Here is a 26,797-nt window from a genome sequence, read left to right as displayed (position 1 = left end):
TCCGTCGTCCAGCCAAATGTTGTTGGATAGGGCACTCCCAAGTGTAACTGAACAGAGACGTGGTTTGTTGCCAGTGACTGTGAGGCCTGGTTTAGGAATCTGTAGCCAAGGGGAGGATGTGTACAAGATCTCTGTCTACTGTCAAGAAAGCTAGAAATGAAATAAGGAGAAAATTCTTTACTCAGAGATTTTGTTTGGATTTGGAATGTGCTACCTGGGAGGGTGTTGGAGGCAGATTCCATAAAAGACAGCTGCTTATATTTGAAAATGACAAATGTAGAGGATTATGTAGATAGGGCTGGAGAGTAGACCTAGTTGGGTGGCTCTTTCAGGAGTCGGTATGCACATAATGGGTCGAATGGCCACCTTCTGTCCTGTAAAATTCTATGGTTCTACTTCTGACAAAGAACCAAAGATGCTAACTGTGCTTTATTTATCTTAATTATTTTTCAGAGAAGGAGACTGGTGGGAGGCTCGATCATTGACAACTGGGAAAACAGGATATGTCCCCAGTAATTATGTGGCCCCTGTCAACTCCATCCAAGCTGAAGAGTATGTTACTAAACTACATTTTGACATTTTACAAAGCAATCACAGCAGATGGTAATAAACATTTACAACCTTGCTCAGTTGGAGCAGCCATTCGAACTTTGCCTTCTATTTAATTGCTGCAATCAAATGGTTGCCACTTCTTTATCTGTTAGTGGAAGTACTTCTGAGCGTACACTTAACAATAAAAATCACCTGCAGACTAAAAAATTCTTGGTGACCCCAGCATGAGGAGTATTTAATGCTGTCGTTCTTTGTGCAGATGGTACTTTGGTAAGATGGGCCGGAAGGATGCTGAGCGGATGTTGCTGTGCCCTGGTAACCCACGAGGCACCTTCCTCATACGGGAGAGTGAGACGACCAAAGGTAAGTCAAACACCTCTGCAGGGCTGAGGAACTCTAAAGGCCACCATCGTTGCAACTCCACAATCCCAGGCTGCATTACAGACACAATGAGAACCAAAAGAACTGCGGATGCTGTAAATCACAAACAAAAGCAGAAATCGCTGGAAAAGCTCAGCAGATTTGGCCGCATCTGTGGAAATAAGTCAGACTTCTGAGCAAAGGGCACTCAATGTGAAATGTTAAATTTGCTTTCTGTCCACAGATGCTGCCAGACCTGCTGAGTTTTCCCAGCAATTTCTGTTTCTGCAATACTGTCAGCTGACACAAAAATAAAATACTGCAGGTGCTGGAAATCTGAAAAATGAGTGCGGGCTTTCTGAGCAGTAGAGAGAAACCGAGCTAACATTTCAAGTTCTTGACGCTGTTGTCAGGCTGAATGCATCTGCAGTCTGAGATGTTAGCCTGGTTCCCCTCTCCACAGACACCACCAGACCTGCTGAACATTTCCAGCATGTTCCATTTTTAGATCAATCATCTTCCACTACTGAGCTCACCTTCTGAATATGCAATTACAGTGAATTCCCCAAAACAACTTGCAATTATTGAGCCCCTTTAACATGGTGAAACATCCAAAGATTTCCAGTCAGGCAGGTGTCAAACAGTCCGTGACATGGAACTGTGTAAGACAGAATTGGGGTAAATGGCCAAAAGCTGCATCATAGACATCGTTTTCAGACGTGCCACAACAAGGAGAAAATGTCATGGTTTAAGGAAGGAATTTCAGAGCTTAGGCAGCAAAGGCACAGCTGCCAATGGTGGAGTGATGCTAATCAGGAGTACACTGGGTGCCAGATTTAAAGGAGCATGGATGTCATGAAGGGGAGTGGAGCTGGAGGAGGTCACAGAGATAGGGAGGGGAGACGCCATGGAGGGATATGAAAACAGGGTTGGGAACCAGGGTATATAAGTGTGAGGCTGCAAAAGCACAGCATCTGAGGAGCAGGAAAGAAAATGTTTTGGCCTGGAGATCCTCAGATGCTGTCTGACCTGCTTGTGCTTTTCCAGCCTCTCACTCATAGCTTGTGGCTTCCAGCATCTGTAGCCCTTTTTGTCACCAAGTTGAGAATCAAGGTGTTGTTCAACCAGTGAGGGCAGGAGCTAGTGTGGTTCAGTGAACAGCAGGGGAATGATGGATGAATGGCACCTCGAATGAATGAAAACAGAAACGGCATTGTTTTCAATGAGCTCACATTTAAAGAAAGTAGGATTCCATCAAACAGAGGAGTGAAGTATTTTTATTCTTTCACAGATTTTAGGCTTTGCTGACATTCCTAATTGCCTTTGAGGTTGTGGTGGTAAATCAAGTCGAGAGGATAAAAGAGCCCTGGATGATGTCTGAAAATGTCTCAATTGCATAAATAATGGTCATTCCTGCTTGACCTGCACAACCCACCCACCCACCACCCCTCCCCAACCCCCCACCCCGCAAATCTGGCAACATGTGGTTGCTCCTTCCCTTGTAGGGATTCCATAATTCCACAATCCTTGGAGTAAAATAATTTCTCCTCATCTTGGATCGAAATGGCATTCCCTATTATTTTTAAACCGTGCCCCCTCCCGTCCCTCCAATCTAGACGAGAGGAAACATCTTATCTGCATCCTCCCTGTCTATCCTTTTCAATAAAACAAAATAAAAATGTGGATGCTGGAGATCTGAAACAGAAAGGTTAGCTCTTCTCTCTAACAGATGCTGCCGGACCTGCTGAGTTTTGTGAGCGATTTCTTTAAGTATCCCTTTAAGTATTTTGAAGGTTTCAGTGAGATCACCCTCGTTCCTTGAAATTCTCAAGAATACAAACTCAGTTTGTCCCATTTCTTTTCATAGGACAGTCCGACTGTCCAAGGAATATGTCCAGTGAACTTTTGTTGCATCAAACAGGTTGAGGAATTTAAATTCAATTCCTAATGGGCATAAGTCAATAGTACAAAACTATGGCTGTAGTGCCTCAATGACATCAGTCTATGTTAAAAGTGCAATCGAAATCCAGTTTGTTGAAATGTCCATTTTTCAGTAATCCGAATTGGTAATCACACCCAAAGCAATCAAGTATTACTTGATCACCTGGTGAAGGAGCAGCGCTCTGAGATCTTGTGATTTCAAACAAACCCGGTGTACAATAACCTGGTGTCGTGTGACTTCTGACCGAGTATTACTCAGATTGGGTTTAGGGAATGGAAAGGGAATAGTTTCCATCTGAGCCAGGAATCTTTGAACTTCCCATGGTTACTGCTGCCAGAATTTGGAGTTGTTACCCTGAGGTGGATATTCTGCATCTTAATGAACTTGAGAAAGAGTGAGGAATGGAAGGGTATGGGGTTGAAAACATACTCTGAGGCTTGTGTATACACAGCCCTAGGACAGACATCATTAGTGGACATTGCAGAGGTTCTGAGAGGTTAGCATGTTGAATCTTTCCTGTCTATTCTGTTGGTCTAAAGTCTGCAATAATAGATTGGTATGATGGTGAGAATATCATACATTCATTGGGATGGAGTAGTGGCAATGAATTAGAGCATCTGAGCATATCTAATGACAAGCTGCCTTCCTGTGTAACCAGGTGCCTACTCCTTATCCATTCGGGATTGGGATGAAGTGAAAGGAGATCATGTGAAACATTATAAAATTCGTAAACTGGATAATGGTGGGTATTATATCACGACACGAGCCCAGTTTGAGACTGTCCAGCAGCTGGTCCATCATTACACAGGTATGTGTGACATTTTAGTGAGACTATAACAAAAATGTATGAAACATTTGGGCAGGATCGATAGTTATTGTCAAAAAGCAAGTTAGTGTAACTCAATGTTGGCCACTTAATAATTTTACAGGAATGGTGACTTCTAAAACTAAAGTTAAACATTATTATTAATTAAACATGAAACTTTAAATAAAATTGGCTTTCAAACTAAAAATGCACCAACCAATATTTTCTCAATTTTTAAAATTGTAACATGAGTTTTTCCACGTGTTAGTAATATTTTTGCGACTAATGTCATTGTGTATTTGTGATTGAAAAATGCATGAGTGCAGTTTGATTATATCCTGATATTCAACATCAATCTGCGAATATTTGGCTGGCAGTACTCCAGTCACTGCCTAATTATGTAGAGTTGTTAAGTTTATATTATGATTGGGAATTCATGTTAGCTTCTTAAGTGTTTCCTGTCTCACAAAAATTTGGCTGTCAATTTTCCACCTCACATGATCTCGTACCTACATGATTTCTGAGTAAACAACATTTGGTTAAATGCATCTGCTTGAGGTGTTCAGAACAAATTGACCTTTATTCATTACCTGAAATTGTAGGTATATTTTCCTGATCGAGCACCTGGGAGCAGGTTAGTACAGCGAGTGCTTGAAATCAGCTCAAGGAATGAGACAAGGCTCCTTGAGACAGACAGCCAAATTTATGACTATTCATTTAACTGGAAGGAAGGACAGGTAGCTTTCCCATTTGAGACACTATTTCTCCACACCCAATCCTACGTTGAAATCTTTGTTTGTTTTCTTTATTAATTTAAAGGATGTGGGAGCTCTTGACAAGATTATCATTTATTACTCATTCCTAATTGCCCCTGATAACTGAAAGACTAGGTATGGCTGTTTCAGACGGCACTTTGTTGTGGCTCAGGAGCCATGTGCAGACCAGACCGGGTAGGGAAGCCAGATTTCATTCCATACAGGACACTAGTGAACCAGATGGGATTTTACAACAATCAATAATGTTTCTGTGGTCACCACAATACAAAGATGCGCACATTCGATGGATTGGCCATGTTAAATAGCCCATAGTATCCAGGGATGTGCAGGCTAGTTGGATTAGCCATGGGAAGTGCAGCATTACTGGGTTGGGGTGGGTCTGATTGGGATGATTTTTGAAGGGTCGGTGTGAAATCAAAGAGCCAAATGTCCTGCTTCCACACTGTAGCCATTCTATGATTTTTGTTTTTATTCATTCATGGAATATGGGTGTTGCTGACTAGGCAACATTTATTGCCCATCCCTAATTGCCCAGAGAACAGTTCACAGTCAACTCTGGTCCGGAGTCACACGTAGGCCAGACCAGGTAAGGATGGCACTTTCCTTCCCTAAAGGGCATCAGTGAACCAGATGCTTCCTTTTGACAATCGGCAACATATTCACAGTCATCATTAGTTTCTTAATTCCAGATATTTTATTGAATTCAAATTCCACCATCTGCTGTGGCAGGATTTGAACCTGGGTCCCCAGAACGTTATCTGGGTCTCTGGATTAACAGTCCAGCAATAATACCACTAGGTCTTTGCCTCCCCTGCGATTCTGTGCTAACTGTGAGTACAGCAGGGTGACCAGTAATCCCACAAACAGAACCTGGAGAAATATACCCTTGAAGAACACCCTTGTAGATTGACTGTCTTCTAACCCCAGCCTGACCAAATATCTCAAGTACGCCTTGATGTTATGAATTATTAAGCGATATTTGCAGCTCATATGTTGATTTTTATTTAATGTGCTTTCACTCCGTGGTGTAGTCTGCAATGGTTCCAAAAATAAGAATTAATGGAATGTCTGATAATATCTAACAATAAAACCTTCTGAAAATTACACTGTCTCATAACAGTGACAATTTTAGAACCTGAGCTAATTCAGTAAAAGATTGAAAAAAACTGTCTGATACCTCATTTTCCTCCACTGACACATTCTATGGTTAAAACCACTTTAAAAAGCAAAATATAAAGGTGGCAACTTGTGTAAGCAGTATTTTAGCTGTATGTGTTAACCTTCTAAAATCAAGGATTCTCCTCATGAGATCTCTCCCACCAGATCAATCCCGGCCACAACTCTCAGGAACTCTTATCAGAAATGGGTGTGGCGTAATTGATTTTTATTTTGACTTTGTTCAATAAATGACTGCCTTTCATTTGGTACTTCTTGATATGCAAAACTCTCCATCCATGCTGGCAGTGGTACACTTACCAAAGAGCTGCATTGTTATGTCTCCTATATTACCATGTGAGGTATTTGCCGTGCACCACAGGATTGAGCGAACACGTAAACTTGAGAATTGAGACATTCTCAATATATGCAACAGGAAAGGAAACATTGTGCAATCAGTCACACATCTCTCTCTTAAAGCATCCACTTCATTAGTTATTAGATTCTTTATTGAAATAAGAAAAAGTACGTTTATATTTGTACACTCAAATCGAAAGCAATCGTTTCAGGATTATGAGGAATTAAAGCTGGTCGTTAAATAGAATTTGGTTGCATGACAGACGTAGTGAAGAAGCACTGACTGATATAATTACCACAAAGATCATTTTGCTGCAATTTATTTCTAAACTGATAAAATGTTCTGCTCCGACATGTTCATGTTTGCCTCTAAAAACTCCTTAACGCATGGAGCACTTTGCTGCGTAGAATGATGCAGTGTTGTTACTTTCACTGCTAGCAAATAGTCAAGAGTTACAGACGCAAATCAAAACCATTAATGTGAGAAGAAAAACTTGGAAAAAAACATGCTGTCTCTAAAATGTTTAGTATTGGGCTACTGTTATTAACACTTTCACTGGATATTCATGGATTCTTCAATGTTTATTGGATGTTAATGTTTATTGGTGATAAATACGTAGAACAGAATTGAGCGCCAGTGCACCAATTCATACATAAAACTGAAACGGAATTAAGGAATTGCTTTTAGAAGTTCCGATGATGTGCAATTTTTAAAAATGATTTTTGCTTCTTGCCTTTGTGATTGCTCAGAAAAGCTCAGTCCGTGTCTCTGTGTCGCTTCTGTGGGGCAGGGCTGCTGGTGTCACTTTAGTTAGAACCAGACTGAAACCAGATTAATTTTCTAAACCACTTCAGAACAGTGTTTCAGTACTAGTAAACCTCAAGCTTAATGTTTAATTATTAAATATCCTCAGAAATGAAGACCCTGTCATTGTCGTGTGTGTGTCGTCTGTGAATTTTCAGGGAAATATCAGTTAAAGCCTGTTGCACAATTATGTACACTAATGGTCTTGGACTCTTACCAGATCTAAAGCTCATTTAATTCAAAAGGCTATTGAGATTTGTTGAATCTTCTGAATTAGTAGAGATGTCCATCAGTTAATATGAAACCCAAGTATTTAAAATTTTAGAATAAAAATCGCTGTCAGTACAATATAAGAGACAATCCATGAATTTGACGGTATTGATCACTTCAGATACTGACAGAGGAAAGATTTGTTCTTACATTCTGATCTTGAAGCCCTAACACAGAAAATGTTGGTTCAAGTTCAGCAACAAAAACTTAAAAAATACACGATTCTCATCAAGTAGAAATTGTTATTGGAGGGTAAAAGGGAAGCTTAAAAGTACAAAATACAGAAATATTAAGGATTATGCATCGTCACAAGTCCACAGTGGGCATTTGAAATTATTGGATTAAGTCCTGTGCTATACTGTTCTATGTTCTACAAAATAACAGCATCCTACATGAACCCCAGCATAAAAACCGTTACATTCAATTAGTTAACAATTAATGAGAGATGCCCCTCTATGTGAGAGAATATTTTGTGAATACAGATGTAACATAATTTGAAAAATATTGGAATATGATGTGATTCAGTTTTGCTATTGAAAGCTTGATTTTTTTTCTGAAATCTGTTAGCATAATGGACAATAGATATTGAACAATTTGTGAAGGAAAAGCTAAATATGACTGAATTTTGCCATTGTTTGCCTGATGTTCTTGAATTCTTTGGAGATGTAATGATGCAATGTAAACTTAGGAGGCAGGAATGCAAGAGTACAAAAACGGAAATAGATCTTCTTTAAGTTTTCTACAAAATGTAGCTACTCCTATAGCCTCAACTTTGATAATGCAATAAATTTCAATGAGTTAACCTCCAATAAAATCCTCAGCCGTGCCCTCATAATTCTTTCTGTGATAACTGGACATTAAGAACTGATTGTACTTTCAGTCACTACACCTTTAATAACATTGCCTGTGTGTTTGCACTGAACAGGCATTGCTTAATTTTAATTCACTTTCTGGAAACTGAAAGTCCCTGCTTGAAATCAAGTTTAGACTTTTTGGGATCTTAAACTCTCTTAACATTAGTAAGAAATTACGGATTAATTCTGGTTGAAAACATCAGAATTTTGAAGATTGTTGTGTGTGAGAGACTTACAATCAGGACATCATTGTAATCTGTGCTTTTGGTGAAGCAGTATAATTGTGCATTACCATAATTACATATCTGTGTTTGCTGTTGGTTACTGGTGTCTCACCATTAACTCTCTTGTCTGCTTTTCTTGCTTTTCTCTCCTCTGCCTCTGATACGCCCTGGTCATAGAGCGAGCTGCGGGCCTGTGCTGTCGCTTGGTGGTGCCATGTCATAAGGGCATGCCGAAACTGGCAGACCTTTCGGTCAAAACCAAAGATGTGTGGGAGATACCTCGGGAGTCCTTGCAGCTGATCAAGAAGCTGGGCAATGGGCAGTTTGGGGAAGTGTGGATGGGTAGGAATTATGCCATGTCAAAGCAGACTTGGGACTTGCAGCAGATATGCAGTGACATGTGATCATTCTAAATGGGCATTTGGTCTCAAAATGTTCCATTTATGACTCCATGCTAAAGAAGCAACTCAGAGTTGTGCCATGGTCACATGGAAGTGTTGGTCATTTGGTGGAAATAACACATTATTCTCTAAAATTGGATAAGACTGTCAATTTGAGCCTTTGCAATCATGGAACTGATTTGGCCTTTGCTCGGATTGGATGAATTACAACAGAGAGGGAGATTTTCCAGCCAATCCTCTGGAGTGATACAGCTCCTCCGAGTGGATTAATCCATGCTGAACCCATTTCCCTCCTCAGTGTTCCTCTTATATTCCCCCTTTCCAAATAGTTGTCATGCTGTCATTTAAATCATGTGCACTTTTCCAGTTTGACAGCTAATGCTCAGCATCCATGATCCAATAATTATCCATAGGAAAATAATCTTTGATCTGTCAATTGGTGGAATCCAGATTTCTTAATTAAACCTCACAAAACCATTCATCATTTCATGAATCGCCCTTAGATTGCCACTTTAATATTCTTTATTTTTAAAAAAGTTACCATTTTTTAGCTTTATTTCAAATCTATAATCTCCCATTTCATTCCCATCTGTATTCTCTCTTTTACTCCAGTATCCTGACAATAGTAGTGTTCTCAGAAGTACAGAGAGTATTTCAGCTGTGACCTATTCAATGTCTTATACAAACTCAGCATCACCTCTTCCCAGGCGGATACGCTGTGAATGACCTTAAATTGATCAAAGACGCCAATATATATTACAAATTAGTAATATATTGGCTGGTCCATTGATGAGGCTTATTTATTTGATCCCTTTCTGACATATCAATCCTCCAAACTGAGGCACTACAATTCAAAACATCGATGTTTTTCATAATCCTCTTAAAACTTGCTGAGAAATGTTATGATTATTTTGTTGCGTGTCTCGCTACCGTTCACCCAGGACTGTGTGCATGGTGCCCGAAGATGGAAATTTTTCTTACAGATAGTTCCTTTGAGTTCCAAACCCATTTGCACTTGCAAACTGGCTCACACAGACACTGAAATGAGTGAAATGAGAATAATCTGTTAGCCAAACGATAACAGTGGCACCTGCAATTGTTCTAAGTCCCATCAGCACCACTGCATGTGAACCTGTTTACATCCTACCTTCATTGCATCCGTTCCTACAGATCATACTGACGGTTTGTGCCATGTGTTAACCAAGGCTTGCCCGGGTGAGACACCACAGACTCTAGGATTGGGTAAAGATGCATGGGAGATAAATCGACAGTCCCTGACTTTGGACAAAAAACTTGGTCAGGGATGTTTCGGAGATGTGTTTATGGGTAAGGTGGAAAATCATTTTCTTGCTGTTTTCTTTAAGCAAAGACCCAGGAAGTGGTAGGAGTTCTAAAGAAGGAGCCAAATGTTTGGTGGTATAACTTACAGATTCTCAAACAGAAAGTACTGCCAAGCCGTCAGTAACATATTGATATTAACTTGTTAAACATCCCTTGCCTGCTATTTCCATCATTGTATTAATATTGACCTTTCTACAGTAAACAATTGGATTAATCCTCTCCTATGTAAGGTCGTTGTGTATGGATACATTTATCATCTACATCTCTCAGCATTTCTCAGGTTAATAACAGTTTGCAAACCATTTACAGCAGAGTCCTGAAGTCGCATTTTGGGTTAAAAGGAAGTAACTTAAAATAGTTAAACCATTAAATCAAATTACTAATTTGTGAAGATTTAGATGGTACACCAACCCCTTGAAGAAATAACCAAACAATCTGTAGTAATGTAAGTACACAGGGATGATGCATCTAAACCAACAGATAGTGACACTTATTTAAATGTGAAAGTTTGAGTACGAAATATTTAGCATTTACCATTTTAAAATAAAGAATATTTTAGTTTTGCATGATTGTTTTCCCAAAAAATTGCTTATAAATAGTCACCTGTAATTATAACTTCACAAAACACCATCAGCTGCAAAAGATTCAATCATTTCTTGACAAATTCAATCATGTATATATATAACGAATATATATATAACGAATTGAGTCCAATAGTTATTCATAAATAGATTGTTCAAACTTTTTAAAGTGTGACCAGATTTAATTTAATCTAATTTATGCTTTATCATGATGCAAGATTCACCCATTAATTGGTAAATGAGTTCTAACATTGTTCCCTGTCAATGAATGATGAGCGTTAACAGGGCTGGTATTATTTACAGCCACTGATAATGATCTGGACTCACCTGTGTGTCATCTGAACATTTTCTGCCTTGCTCCATCTAGAAAATAGAAGTGGAGGGGATTCTAAGGGAAACAGGAGATCCTCTACTTTTCCATCCAAGGGAATACCCTTTCCCTGGGAATCAGCTGACTACCAGGCTGTAGATAGCCTTGTAATCGCATCCCTACCCAGAATTCACATCTAACCTCCTATTGCAGAGTGATCAGGAAAAGGAAACTTAGCTAGTGTTTTAGGGCACTGAGGCCAAAGAGGTACCCAAGCCACTGTTCCCGTTGAGATTTATAAGCTCACATCAACCTGGAGTCAAGATTCATACAAACTGATTTTCTAAAATTTATTCTGCATCCCTTATTTCCCAGAGAGCTGCTAAAAACTAACTATACTGCTGTGGGGTTAAAATTGTATCAGAGATAATGGGAACTGCAGATGCTGGAGAACCTGAGATAACAAAGTGTGGAGCTGGATGAACACAGCAGGCCAAGCAGCAACTTAAGAGCACAAAAGCTGACGTTTTGGGCCTAGACCCTTCATCAGAAAAGATCTCGAGTTGCATGCTGACCAGACTAGGATAAGGATGCAGGTTTCTTCCCCAAAAGACATTAGTGAACCAGATGCATTTTTCCCACAATTGACAATGAATTCATGGCCATCATTAGTCTCTTAATTCCAGATTTCTTACTGAATTTAAATTCAACCATCTGCCATGGTGGAATTTTAATCCAGATCTGTGTCTCTAGATTAATGGCCCAATAACACTGCTACGCTGTCACCTCCCCTAGCTATGTGTTTTAAGACCAAACCACATCGAATAATAGATTCATCCTGTAAATTATCAAGGGGTGCACACTCTCTGGAGATAAATAAATATTTTGTTTTATGTGTGGGCTGTTAAAATTCAAACTAAAATCAGTTAGTTCTCACTCAGCTTCCAGTGGGTGTGAAGGCCTGTGTATAGCATAAACACTAGCGCTGGTAATATCCCGAACCACTCTAATTATCAAAGCAAAATTTGACACCCAACCCACAAAAGGAAATATTGAGGCAGGCTATCTAAGACCTGGACAAAGAGTTTAAGTATAAGGAGCATCTTAATATCCATTCCCTAAACTGTGCTGACTTCTACCCGTGATGAAGGGAAAGCTCATTTTTATTCCATAGCACTTCCACAGAAAATGTCCCTCTGGATTTGTAGTGACTTTGAAAGATGACACTAATATGAAAAAAACAACAGCGCTTTTGATAAGATAAAAAGTTTTTTTTACCCTTGTCAGCTATGGTGGAAGTTGCTCCTACTTTGATTATTGTATGAAATATGTTTCCAATCACCTCAACATGACAGCTTGTGCAAAGAATCTTCTCTTTTATAAAAGATGCAATTTATAACCTAATCCCAGGAATGCCTCAACAGGAGAAGGATTTTCCTTTTATCTTTGTAATCCTTGAAGTTCATTTCCTTCCAACTCATATTTATAATAACACCTTTCTCAGGAAGGATAAATAGTTTTTACACAGCAGGATTGATTTGCCTTTGCAATTTTCCCACAAATTAGTTTTCAGAAAAGTAATTGCAGAAACTAAAACAAAAACCTAAAACAGCTACAGGCTTTCAAGTTTAGCAAGAACAAACTGCTCTGATTAAAAATCCTTGGTGTTAATATAATGCCATAATGCCATAAGTGATCAGCTTCTAAATAGCTACAACAAAAAAAATTCACAAAAGCAGCACCTTTACTGTAGTTCAAGGTACCAATGTGCTTCACAGGACTTTTAAGTGAAAATTTTACATAAAACCGTATTAGGACCGATAACCAAAATCTTGATTGAAGTTAGATTTTGAGGAGTATCTCAGAAGGAGGAGAGGGTCTCAGGAGAGGCAGACACATATGAAGATAAATTCACCCTAGTGCCACTGGACTATGGGGCTGCTGCCTCATTAGAAGGAGAGAGAAGATTGGTGTGATTTAATCTGAGGGTTAGCACAGCTCGGGGGAGGGGAGAGGTTGTGACATTGTAACTTTAGGCAAAGTGAGAATTGGACCCACATTGTTGGCCTCTCCCTGCGTCATAAGTCAGCTGGCCAGTCAGTTGGGCTAACCAAAGCCCACACATATTGGGAAAAACAGTTAGAGCCTTGGTAGCTCTAGGAATGACAACCAGTGGGGTGGAGTGATTTCTCAGTCAGGATTCTCAAGAGGCTGGAATTAGATGAATACGGATATCTGAGTGTTATGAGGAGATTGCAGGGAATGGGGGGAGGTGAGTCCACAGAAAAAAGCTTTGGTCACCTTATGTAAAGAAAAATAAACTGTCATTGGAGGCAGGCCAGAGACGAGTCATCTAGACACAAAACATTAGTCTGCTCTCTCTCCACGGCTGCAGCCTGATCTGCTGTCATTTCCAGCTTTTTTGTTTTCAGAAGGTTCACTCAGGTGACTCCAGCTTTGGAAAGATTTTCTTATGAGGAGAAATTGAGTAGTTTGGGCCTGTACTCATTAGAGTTTAGAACAATAAGAGGAGACCCTGTTGAAACATAAAAGATTTTTAAGGGGCTTTGACAGGGTAGATTCGGAGAGTCTGTTTTCCTTCGTGAGTGAGTCTAGGGCAAGAAGGCATAATCTCAAATTAAAACTGTGATGAGGACGATTCTTTTCTCTCAGAGGGTAGTAAATCTGTCAAATTCTTTACCAAGCTGGATGTCAAGGCTGTGTCATTAAGTATATTCAGGGCTGAAATTGACAGATTTTTAATTAATAAGGCAATCAAGGCATGTAGGAAAAAGGCAGGATGTTGGAGTTATGGATTATTGGAGCAGCCACAATCTCATTGAATGGTAGAGCAGAATTGATGGGCTGAATGGCCTACACCTGTTCCAATGTTTTATGGGTTAATGCGGATGAGAATTTTGAAATTAAGGTGTTATCTATCTAGGAACTCTTGTAGAAGAACAAGCATGATGACGAGGGTGAATAGCACCTGGTTCAGGCTGTTGAGTGAAAGAGAGGAAAACATTCTAAAGTGAAGTCTAGAGGTAACAAAGGAGGGAAACTAAAGGACATATTAATCCTGCCCAACCAACTGCAAATTAGAATTGACTGGGCCATGTGCTTCCAAACTTTTCCTTTTCTCTCCGGTAATTTAATAGAGACAGGAGCACTTGCATTTTAAATTATATCCCATGCTCTCAATTCAGAACTTTAATTAATCAGATTAATGAAATCTCTCTGATTAAAATTGGATTACATAAGAAGTATTTTCATTAGGAGAGGGTTAATGCTTTTCCAGTTTCACGTTCTAGTTGCCACTGCATGGCAGATCATTCCCACACATTAACGTTCTCATTCCCCTCCAGTGTTTCACTTTGTGTCTAACGTCAGCATTGTCTTGCGATAATTTGCTTTTGTTGATGTTCTTTCCACTGGCCGGCCGTAGGATCGTGGAATGGTACCACAAAGGTCGCAGTGAAGACTCTGAAACCCGGCACTATGTCACCTGAAGCATTTCTTGAGGAAGCCCAAATAATGAAGAGACTGAGACATGACAAATTGGTTCAGCTTTACGCAGTGGTTTCTGAGGAACCAATCTACATTGTCACGGAATTCATGACTCAAGGTAAAGTAACCTTTCCAACAGCCACATTTTTATCTTCAATTTGATCAGCTATTTAAAATATATCATTATACATGAAATGCTCTTTGAGATCCAGTCCCTGCTGTTAGATCAATAGTCGACATCACAGACGTTAGTGTCTCATTGACAAATGATTCTGTCTGGTTTGTGTGTGTTTCAATATGCCGAGTAACTCACACACAGTGCATTGATGATGGAAAGAAATCAGAATTCAGCAGAGTAAAGCATTTGGCTGGATTACAGTGAAAGAACAAATCATGTACTAACTAACTTCTATAAGTAAGAGTAGAGAAGTAGCTGATAGTCATCCAATTTATTATTGATCATCCTCAATGTGTCAAGGACTGGTATCCTGAACAATGTCTTGTTCAAGTGTTATCCTCAGTCTTTCTTCAAAAGGATTTTATCACCGAATGAAGTTAAATATATATTTACCAAGTGGCACATTGTCTAACAAAGGAAATAAAATGTAGTTATAATTGACTTAGTCACTTGCTCTCTAAATGCCAGAACAATTGGACCTCTCAAGGGCTTTCTTGAGTCATTGCTCACTGATGGCTCAGTTAACATTAGGTTACAGGCCCAACACGCATCAGTACCAGATTTATCCAGGGGACCAGGTTGAAATCAGACAGGCTACAAGTTGTAAAAACCAAAATAACTGCGGATGCTGTAAATCAGGATCAAAAGCAGAAATCGCTGGAAAAGCTCAGCAGGTTTGGCAGCATCTGTGAAGAAAAAAATCAAAGTTAACGTTTCAGATCCAATGATCCTTCCTCAGAACAGGCTACAAGTTGCTCCCTGGGCCAATGCCCCATGTAATTCCCATAATTGATATGAATGGGACATTTCTGTCACAGACATCACGGGAAATGTGATGACCTTCTACTGCACATATGAACTCAGTAGCAACAGTTACATTGCTACACTCGTAGGGATTTATTTTTGGTCAGTTATATCAGGTTGAACCTCTTTGTAATGATTATGCTTTCCTTAAAATGCATTTTTGTTTGTATCAAGGAATTGCAACATTGAATTGGATCTGGATATAATTGTTATTCACCACTGAAACATCCTATACAGTTGACTCACTGCGCTAACAGATTAATCTTCGTTCTCAATGAACATTATCACGTCGATTCACACAGTTAGGAAATGTGCTGCAGTATTGGTAATGCATTGATTTTCACAGACATCATGCCTCTCAAGGCACTCCCCAATAATAACTTGAATGTTAAAATCACAATATTTAGCTTGCAACTCTTCAGGCAGCTACTGGATTTATCTTTTCAAATCCTGTAATCTTTACCTTCAATTAGACTTACATACTGCGTATGAAAATTGTTGAAGTATAAATGTGATGTATTGAGGCAATTTCAAGTGCTCTGTTCAACTGAGAAACAGTAAGCATGGTCTCTGTATCTGTGTGTGTGTGTGTGTGTGTGTGTGTGTGTGTGTGCATTTGATGTGTCTATATGTGTTATGTGTATTGAATGTGATTGTATGTACATGTGCATGTCGATGTGTGTGTGTCTGTTTTGTGCGCAGGTATGTTGTGTGTGTTTGCAAGTGCATGTGTATGTTGTGTATGTGTATTTTGTTTGTGTGTATATGTGAATGCACATGTCTTAGCTGTATGTGTGTGCATGTGCATGCATGTGTGTGTTGGCCCCTTGGACTTAGGATGACAGTTGGTCAGGGAAAGAAACCTCTGCATGGATTCCTTATTCATTGGGAGGATGTTGTGTTGCAGCTCCCACACAAATCCAGCTGACCAGGAAACTCTCACACTCACAGTGCCTGCCATATGTGCCTCAGAGGGATTTACAGAATGGTGTTTGATCTAGCGAGTTTTGAGAAGATTTGTAGCTCAGGTTGAGGTTCTGGATGTGAGTTTGCTCGCTGAGCTGGAAGGTTCGTTTTCAGACGTTTCATCACCATTCTAGGTAACATCATCAGTGAGCCTCCGACGAAGCGCTGGTGTTATGTCCAGCTTTCTATTTATCTGGTTAGGTTTCCTTGGGTTGGTGATGTCATTTCCTGCATTGGTGATGTCATTTCCTGTTCTTTTTCTCAGGGGATGGTAGATTGGCTCCAAATCAATGTGTTTGTTGATGGAGTTCCAGTTGGAATGCCATGCTTCTAGGAATTCTCATGCGTGTCTCTGTTTGCCTTGTCCTAGGATGGATGTGTTGTCCCAATCAAAGTGGTGTCCTTCCTCATCTGTATGTAAGGATATGAGTGATAGTGGGTCATGTCGTTTTGTGGCTAGTTGATGTTCATGTATCCTGGTGGCTAGCTTTCTGCCAGTTTGTCCAATGTAGTGTTTGTCACAGTTCTTGCAAGGTATTTTGTAGACGACGTTCGTTTTATTTGTTGTCTGCATAGGGTCTTTTTTTTCTATACAGACAACAAATAAAACATTCTCATTCAGTTTCCATTGCCATCGAGTTCTGTGGTGCACCTTGAACTGAGAGTTAACACACTACCACTGGACCATAATACCCCACTTACAATGTACAATCAAGGGCGGTATGGTGGCTCAGTGGTTAGCACTGCTGCCTCACAGTGCCAGGGACCTGGGTTCAATTCCATCCTTTGGCAACCCTCTGTGAGGAGTTTGCACATTCTCCCTGTGTCTGCAGGGGTTTCCTCCGGGTGCTCGGGTTTCCTCCCACAGTCCAAAGATGTGCAGGTTAGGTGGATTGGCTGTGCTAAATTGTCCATAGTATCCGGGAGAATATGAAAACTCCACACAGACAGTCGCCTGAGGGTGAAATTGAACCCAGGTCCATGGCCACGCCCCTGATGCACAAACAAATGAATCAACTGACACACACACACTCTCTCTCACATGCACATACACTCATGGACAGAGTCTCTCACACACACACACACACACACACACACTCACATGCTATTCTTTCAGGTCTCACCTCAAACAGAGATATAAGGTGAACTGTTTCATCCCAACTTCTTTGAACAGAGATGATTAAGAGGTGACCTCATGAATTTTTCAGGATGATGTGACATATTAGATAAGTAAATGGGGGGGAAAGAAATGATTTCCTTCAGTGACTGGTTCAATAACCAGTGGCAATGGGTTCAAAATCATTGGGAAAAGATCTAAAGGGAAGTGACAGGGAAATTCTTCAATTCAGGGAGTTGTTGGGATGGGGAGACACTGTGTCAGAAAAGGCATTTTCTGCTGATTATCTGGTTAGACAGGTGCTAAAGGATGAGAAAACTACAGGGTGGTGAACAAAATGAAGGTATATATGGGACTAAACACTGACTGTTTTTTCAGAGAGGCAGAAAAGGCAATTTGAGTCTGTGGTGAGATGGTGGTCCACCATCTCACCATCACCAACACAGAGCACCATCTCACCATCACCATCCCAAAGCACCGTCTTGCCATCACCGGCCCAGGCCACCGTCTCACTCCAGATCCTCAGACCAAGTGCCCCGCAGTGAGGGGGAGGGAGTTTTTGGGATGGATGGAGTTGGGATGGGGAGTACGCGTTCAAATCTGACAAGGCAGATGGCATTTTGGATTCATTGAACAGTTCTGGAATATTAAACTACTGTCTGCGATAGTGACCATGAAATTACCCTTCATTTGTTGTAAAAACCCAAATCATGTCCTTTTCGGGTAGGAAATCTGCTGTCCTTACCAGGTTTGGCCTACTTATGATTCCTGTCCCAAAGAAATGTAGTTGACTCTGAAGTAACATTAGGAACCATTGCATAATTGTTCTAATACTTAGAATTCAGAAAGATGCATAATTATTATTTGTAGATCATTCATAGAAAAAAACTATATCAACCAAGTGAAGGACCCAGTTACATTTATTCAAATATTAATATCTGGAAAATTCTTAGTCAGCAATAAGTTTGTGTTGTACATCAACTCAATCTTATGGAATTTGGTGTGGAGAATGTTAGATTCACAAATGATAGGCCGAGTAGAAATGTTGAAATGTCAGTCAATGCAAGATTATAACCAGGGCTAAAGAGGAACAAACACAGGAAAACTAATCTCTGCTCATGCTGCTTCAGTAGAAGTGATACACTTTAACTCGTGCAAATGGCATTCATCTTGTTGTAGGATTTACAACAGCAACCGTTAAGCCTAAATAAGAACCAAAAGAACTGCGGAAGCTGGAAATCAGGAGCAAAAACAAAGTTGCTGGAAAAGCCCAGCAGGTCTTTATACTTGAAAGTTGCCACCCAGGTTGACAGGGCTGTCAAGAAGGCGTACAGTGTTTTAGCTTTTATTAATAGAGGGATCAAGTTCCAGAACCAAGAGGCTATGGTGAAGCTGTACAAAACTCTGGTGCGGCCCCACTTGGAGTATTGTGTACAGTTCTGGTCACCGCATTATAAGAAGGATGTGGAAGCTTTGGAAAGGGTGCAGAGGAGGCTTACTAGGATGTTGCCTGGTATGGAGGGAAGATCTTACGAGGAAAGGCTGAGGGACTTGAGGCTGTTTTCATTAGAGAGAAGAAGGTTGAGAGGTGACTTAATTGAAACAGATAAAATAATCAGAGGGTTAGATAGGTTGGATAGGGAGAGCCTATTTCCTGGGATGGTGACGGCGAGCACGAGGGGGCATAGCTTTAAATTGAGGGGTGAAAGATATAGGACAGATGTCAGAGGTAGTTTCTCTACTCGGAGAGTAGTAAGGGAATGGAACGCTTTGCCTGCAACGGTAGTAGATTCACCAACTTTAGGTACATTTAAGTCATCATTGGACAAGCATATGGATGTACATGGAATAGTGTAGGTTAGATGGGCTTCAGATCGGTATGACAGGTTGGCACAACATCGAGGGCCGAAGGGCCTGTACTGTGCTGTAATGTTCTATGTTCTATGTCTGACAGCATCTGTGAAGGAGAAAACAGAGTTAACGTTTCGGGTCCGGTGACCCTTCCTCAGAACTGTTCTGAGGTAGGGTCACTGGACCCGAAACATTAACTCTGTTTTCTCCTTCACAGATGCTGTCAGACTTGCTGAGCTTTTTCAGCAACTTTGTTTTTGTTGCAACCATTAAGACTGTTGGGAACTAAGGTTACCTTTCCTTCAATATATGTTCCATGGCACCTGTAAAATAAATAAAAAGCACATGGTTCCTATCCAGTACTGGATTCTATAATCTATGAAGAATATTTACCTGCTATTTTTTTCTATTTATTCTATGGGATGTAATGTTTTATCCATCTCTAATTACCTTGGAGAAGTTGTCACATGATTGAAGGCCTTAATTTCAGGGGGTGCAGTTTTATGTCGCTGTGGATCTGGATTCACTGGTGCATAGTTGGATGAGAGGTGACTGTGTAGAGGTGAATAAAATAATGAGGGGTATAGATAAGGTGAAGGAGAAGTACCTTTACCCTAGGCTGGGGGATTTCAAGGCTAGGGGACACATATTTAAGGTAAGAGGAGAAAGATTTAAAGACATGTGAGGCAACTTTTTAACACTGAGAGTGGTTCATGTGTGGAATGAACTTCTCGAGAAAGTGGTGGACATGGGTACAGCTACAATGTTTAAAAGATATTTGGATAAGTCCATGAATAGAAAATGCTTGGAGGGATATGCGCCAGGAGCAGGCAAATACTTTTCTCCAGAATTGATGCCAGACAAAGGTATTAGGTACACCCTAACTTTGAAAGCTGTATTAGGTTAAAGAAAACTTAAGCAATTTCTCCAGAAAGAAATTATAGTTAGAAATAGACTGTGAGTCGTCTGGTTAAGTAAGAGTTTTCAATTTTTCAAATGATTCATTTCTGCTCTAATAGAGGTGTTGCAGTGCAAACAGAGATATTTAGTTTAGGATGATGTTCAGCATGGACTGGTTGAACTGAAGGATCTGTTTCCGTGCTGTATGACGTGACAAACCAAAACAAATCAGACAACAGTGTTTTGTCCTCTCATCAACATTCTTAAACCCAAAGGGTGGTTTTGATTCTCCACTCATCATATGGTCACCATAACCGGCAACGCTATCAATTTCCAGATTTATTGAATTAATGATAACTAGTCAGCTACGTTGGTGGGATTTGAAGTCATGTCTCTGGCTTTTAAATTACCTCTACTGCAATGAAAGCAATTTGCAATTGTATCCACTAAAATATTCTGAGATATTGGAAGGAGAAACATCCCTATTTTAATCAGTTGTAGGACTCTGAACCATTTGCAACCTGATTGTATCTAAAATGATTCTTGAGCAAACCAAATACTTTCCTCCAGAATTGATGCCAGACAAAGGTATTAGGTACACCCTAACTTTGAAAGCTGTATTAGGTTAAAGAAAACTTAAGTAATTTCTCCAGAAAGAAATTATAGTTAGAAATAGACTGTGAGTCGTCTGGTTAAGTAAGAGTTTTCAATTTTTCAAATGATTCATTTCTGCTCTAATAGAGATGTTGCAGTGCAAACAGAGATATTTAGTTTACTATGCATAAAATATTGTACACGGAAGCAAAATACAGAACTGTCTGTGCATTTATCTTTAGAATTGGTTTATTCTGACTGGCACAGGATGAAAAATGCTTTAAATAAATAGATCCATGGATCATTCTATCTTTCGGTGTCTGGGTAGAATGGGAGACATTTATGATAATTGGGTAAAATAAAACAGAGGGCAATGCACATTTTTTCTTGCACGATAAATTGTTATGAACTGGAACACACTGTATAAAGGGTACAAACAGATTCACTGGTAACCTCCAATGGGGAGTTAAATAAATACATGAAGGAAAACAATTTACACAGCCATGTGGGAAATAACAAGGGAATGGAACTGATTGGACAGACCTTTCAAAGTGCCAGCAACAGCACCATTGGCTGAATGGCCTCCTGGGCTGTAAGATTGGACCATTTTTCCATATCAACTCAACCATTCCTTATGCAACCCACCTACGTTCCTTTCTCTCAACTCCAGTGGATGGAGGAACAGAGCAGGATGGAGAATGAAAAGTGGGAGACTGATTGTGCCCAAGGAATGCTATCGCCAGGAGTTATATCAACAGTAACATCTGAATATAGAGCCGCAGTGTTGAGGTCCCATTTTGTGGTGGGGATCTTAAACTGAGGCACTGTCAACATCTGCTCACACCCCCACCCTCAGCTCCCCCGCCCCCAACATGTGAACATCCCTGGGCCGTAATGCTGGTTTGAAGAAAAGCAGGCAGGTAATCCCCTGGCCAGTCTTTATCACTCAGTCACCATTTTCAGATCGTGTGGCCACCCATTGCCATTTGTGGGACCTTGCTGTGCACAAACGAGTCGCTGAGCCTTCTGCGATACAACAAGCTGGATTTTACAGTGCCTGCCCCATAACTGACTGACAATAGAGAGGTCCACCCCACATCTCAGCCTGTACCATACAGGAGAATGACCTGGTTGAAACATATACACTCTTAATGAGACCCAAACGTCAGCTTGCCTGCTCCTCTGATGCTGCTTGGCCTGCTGTGTTCAACCAGCTCCACACCGTGTTATCTCACATTCTTAATGAGCTTGACAAGGTAAGTGCAGAGATATTATTCCCGCTTGTGGGAGAATCCCATTGAAGACAGAGAGAAGAAAGAGTTGTTTTCTCTCAGAGGACAGTGAATGTGTGGAATTCTTTATCAAAGAGGGCTGTCAAGGATGGATCAATAAGTATACTGAAGTCTGAGCCAGACAGATTTTTAATCAGTAAGGGAATCAAGGGTCATTGTGGAAAACACAGGAACGGGGAATTGAGGATAATCATAACAGCCATGGTCTCATTGAATGGTGAAGAAGGCTCAGTGGGCTAAATGGCCTGCTTCTGCTCCTACATCTTGTAGTCAATAATATAGTGCAGGCATTAAGAAGGGCAGAGGAAGCAGAGGAGGTCCTGCCCTCAGAATCTGCTGGCTAATCTTACTGTCTTGCAGTGCTATCAACCCCAACACTACCAACACCCTGATGGTAGACACTGCCAATACCACAGGCCGGCTCCTGGGGAAGGCAGCCAGGAATAATAGATAAGTCATGAGGTATTGGGCAGGGTGGTTTTGACTATCTTGGGGATAAAGGAATGGGGTGGGAATGCAGTTGGATGGGTTTAGGGGAGCTAGCGAGTAGGAAGGAAGTTGGGGTATGGGACTATCCCTGGATGGGGATAGGATGCCTCTGATGTGCAATAGGCACCCCAAAGATAGTAACCCTCCCACATCATCCCATTGTCTGAAACCTTTTCACAACACAAAATGGAGCCCATTCCCACTTGGCTCCCATAGCAACCATATGATGATGTGTGATAACACGGTGTGGAGCTGGATGAACACAGCAGGCCAAGCAGCATCAGAGGAGCAGGAAGGCTTGATGTTTCGGGTCAGGACTCTTCAGAAAAAAAAAATGATGTGTGTTTGGCTTGTTGGTCTAGGGTAAGTTTCTTGTTTAATGTTGTATAAGGTTCTCGGTGATGACATCGGTTGGCTCATTTGGTGAGATGGGAAGCTGAATATCAATGAGGCAAATTGGGACGTTAACAGGGCATTCACCATGTAATAATGCCCCTGAAGTGGCTGCTTGAGAAAACCATAAAAGATAGAGAGGTCTTAGGTTCAATTCCCAGAAAAATCTGTGATTGTTATGGGATGGGTGTGGTCAATGGTCATTGATTGGTACGGACATGATGGGCCAGAGGGTATTTTTCTGTGCTGTCATTCTCTATGACGTTAAAAGGTAGGGGTCAACCAAACTTGCAGTGAGCTTTATGAAACTTTGATTATTTATTGACCTGGTGATGGGCAAGCTACTAATTTCAATGCTTTCCCATGTTCCACATTCAGGGATCCATTGGGAAGGGGGTGGGCTGAGCATATACTCCGATTTCACACACTCGGCCCTTCCCCACTCCTTAGCCCCAGCCTAAAAAACTTGGTGAGGGGCATGGAAAGTTTAATTCCACAGTTCAACAGTTGGCTGTAGGGCACTTTGAAATGTACCGTGGTTGTGAAAAGTGCTACATAAATGCAAATTTGCATTTTGTTTTTGAAGTTACCCAATCACGTGAAAAATATAGTTCTAAGGAATGAAATTCTGCAGCTTGTGTTGACAAAGCTGTGGGACAGAATCACACAGGACTCTGTGAGATTGGGCTACTGCGAGGTGTCTGGCAGAAATGGCACTCAGTGAGACCCATCCCAATCTCACTCTATCTTTTATGGTTTTCTCAAGCAGCCACTTCAGGGGCATTATTACTTGTTGAATACCCTGTTAACATCCTGTTTACCTCATTAATATTCCGCTTCCCATCTCACCAAATGAGCCAACCAATGTCATCACCGAGAAATGGGCCCCTAACCGAATAGGCAGTAATGCCAGTAAGCTGCATGCTGTAGAGGAGTTTCATGTTGGACACCGGGGAGCATTGGTGATTGTAACAAAGTCAGCCAGGTTGATCTCATAGGATGTGAGTTCCCTGATTGGGGCCATTAACCTAGTCCAATCAGGAAGCCCTGGCTGACAGATAAGAACAGGACTGTCAGACATCCTGTTTGCTCTGGGAGATGGCTCTGAAAAGGAAGGACTAAAGTTAAGGACTGTTCATGTGTAAATAAAGGGTGACTTGGTGATAGAATATTGGCCTCTGTAGAGTTATTTCAGCACCAGCATCTCAGAGCTTCAGCAACATACACCTCATGTCCACATGCATTGGCAACTGAGATGTTCCAGCCCCTAAAAACCCACATAAGAACATGAAAACATTAAGTGTATAAGTCCTGCCCTGATTCCAAAATGCAGCACCTCACATTTATCTAAATTAAACTTCATCTGCCACTCCTCGGCCAGTTGGCCCATCAGATCAGGTTGTACTCTGAGGTAAGTCTCTTTGCTGTCCACTACACCTCCAATTTTAGCATCTTCTTTCTTTTGTTTGTATTTTAACCAGAGGTAAGAGTAAAGCGTGTTTAACCTAAAGCTGAGTAGTGTGACCAATCGAATTATACCTGGATTACAGCATGTTATACTCACCTTTAAATAAGGTAAAAGCTGGGCTCTAGGCTACCTCTTGATATATTTGAAAGAGGTTTGATCTTGTTCATAACAATGTGTGGAAGTGCTTCCTAACATTTCTCCCGAATTCTCAGACTCTGTCCCTAGTTCTTGAATCCGAAACCAGTGGAACTAGTTTGTCTTTATCTGCCCTGTTTTTTCCTTTTAATAAATTGAAGCCTTACAGTGGAAAACACCCCAAAAGAGACTCAATGTATCTTGAACTTAGTGAAAAAAAGTAAGGCTCAGCCCCTGATTTTTCATCCCACAAACGTGACTAAAAAATCATTTGCTGCACTATACACCCACACACCTAATATTCAATCACCTGGAAACTATTGAAAACTTTTCCTCTGCAACTATCTTCTTTCCTGATCTCGTATAGTGCATTAAATCTGTTGAAATTACAATGTGCTGTGTTCTATTTAATGTTCTGGATTTTATTGTGTTTTTCTTGTAATTTCACAATCAGAACTGATTCATAAATTCCGGTTGTAAAATCAGGCTGGTACGTCAATCATAAACTTGGAGACCTGATACAACACTTATAATTAGTATAAACATGTAAACAGGATAAAGAATACATGCAAGATGTGTGATTCTATAATATATATTTTATATATGTTGCAGTTAAAGATAAATATCTATTGCTGCATGACAAACATGACCCATATTGTAAAAAGCCATTAATAATGAATTGTTCAAATCCATTCTGTTGTAGAAAAGGTGATCCTCTCTAATGTGGGAAGACACTTCAAATCAAGACAAGAATATCTGATAGAACTGGCATTATTAATTTTTAAAATTGTCATTGGAATATCATACAAGCAACTCGTTATGAGGGTGCTTTTAATAAATAAATCTATAAGTGAATAAAGGATAAAATCAGATCAAGGTGCACAAAATGGAACAGGCACAATCTTACAGAACCACAGAATTCTTATGGTGCAGAAGGAGGTCTTTCAGCCCAGTGTGTCAACACTGATTCTATTACCTACTGCCAATCTCCTGCCTTTATATCCCTGCAAACTGTTTCTAACTGAATAACCATGCAATGCTGCTTTTGAATTCCTCCATTGAACCTGCCTCTACCACATTCCCAGGTGGTGCATTTCATACCCTAACTACTCATCGTGTGAAAACGTTTGTAGAGCACTTCACCCTTCTTTTCTCCCCCTTTTACAAGTAGGAACAGCTTTACCTCCTCTACTCCATCTAGCACATGCTTGTGAAAACCTCAGTCAAATCTCCTATCAACCCCTTCTCTCCAAGGAGGACAGTCCCAACTTCTTCAATCTAATCTCATCGATGATGTTTCTCAGTCCTGGAACTATCCTTGTAAATTGCTCTTCACCCTCTCCAATGCTTGCACATCTCTGGATGTCTCATCATCTTACAACTGCCGGTGAGGAAATATAAATGCCAGCCCAGTGCTCCAGCTTGCTGAAGTATCTGGCAGTGAGCAAATATCAATTTCTACAGTCATACAAGGGGGAGCATCTGAGTAGTTTGAATAGTTTGTACAACCTTTATTTCCAAGTTTAATTTCCAAGTTATTTATATCTTGTTTCTTTCTCAGGAAGCTTGCTTGATTTTCTAAAGGATGGTGACGGAAGGATATTAAAACTACCACAGCTAGTTGACATGGCAGCTCAGGTACGGCGAAAGGGTTTCTCATTCTTCACACCGATCAACTTTATCCATTTGATTATTTGTCTCTCAAGTTGTTAGATCTTGTGTGACTTTGTTCTTTTAGCAAAACAGGAAAGTTTCTTGTCTCAGCTATGTTTATTTACTAGTAACAGGTGTGGCTAAACAAATTCAGAACATTTCATATAAAACATTTTTGGAGCATTCATGAAAAACTAAACTGTAAGTAGCTCGAGTATGGGTACGCACTTGCATCAAAAATGATAGGAACACAAAAGGGAATAATTGTAAAACAGTTTGAATGTGCAGAGATGTGGTTAGTTAAATGTAGCACGAAGGATTCTGCTCCTCAACCTCTCTGGTTAAACCACTAGCGGTTGTCTCTCTCTAATGAGAAAGCGGCCCCAGGTTCTCTGGGACAATGGCACTTTACTTTCTTTCAAAGAAGAGTCAGGATGTTCTGTGCACTGTCCTAGCCAATGTTCATCTCTGGAACAACACCTAAATGCAAATTTCCTGGCCACTAATATATTGCTGTTTGTGGGAACCTGCTGTGCACAAATTGGCGACTACTTGCCATATTGATGACAGCTCAAAAGATCTCATTGGCTAGAAATCACTTTTAAATGTTCTGAGGTCATGAAGGGTGAGTTTTTTTCTTAACTTCATTGCAGGAAGAGCTGAGAAATGTGGTTTGTCTGTTGCTTCAAGGACTTTATTGCTTATGCATTGTGAAAT

At 40.4% G+C, this 26,797-nt stretch overlaps 1 protein-coding gene across 8 annotated transcripts in view; it reads left to right on the top strand.

The window, feature by feature from the left end:
- Positions 1-26,797, top strand: part of LOC125464943 (proto-oncogene tyrosine-protein kinase Yrk-like) — a 310,765-nt gene that overhangs the window by 267,465 nt on the left and 16,503 nt on the right. For 6 of the 8 annotated variants that reach the window (XM_048557895.2, XM_048557894.2, XM_048557893.2 and 3 more), the window contains 6 exons: positions 454-552; positions 812-915; positions 3,513-3,662; positions 8,278-8,442; positions 14,179-14,358; positions 25,989-26,065. In XM_048557895.2, coding sequence (XP_048413852.1) covers positions 454-552; positions 812-915; positions 3,513-3,662; positions 8,278-8,442; positions 14,179-14,358; positions 25,989-26,065 — 775 coding nt within the window. Of the gene's footprint in view, positions 1-453; positions 553-811; positions 916-3,512; positions 3,663-8,277; positions 8,443-9,671; positions 9,828-14,178; positions 14,359-25,988; positions 26,066-26,797 lie in introns of all 8 variants that reach the window. The other 2 variants (XM_048557899.2, XM_048557892.2) reach the window with 2 other exon arrangements.

This window comes from Stegostoma tigrinum, chromosome 24, assembly GCF_030684315.1.
Source record: "Stegostoma tigrinum isolate sSteTig4 chromosome 24, sSteTig4.hap1, whole genome shotgun sequence".
NCBI classification, from domain to species: Eukaryota; Metazoa; Chordata; class Chondrichthyes; order Orectolobiformes; family Stegostomatidae; genus Stegostoma; species Stegostoma tigrinum.
Note: the sequence above shows the minus strand (reverse complement) of the source record. Positions and strands in the feature narration are given on the sequence as shown.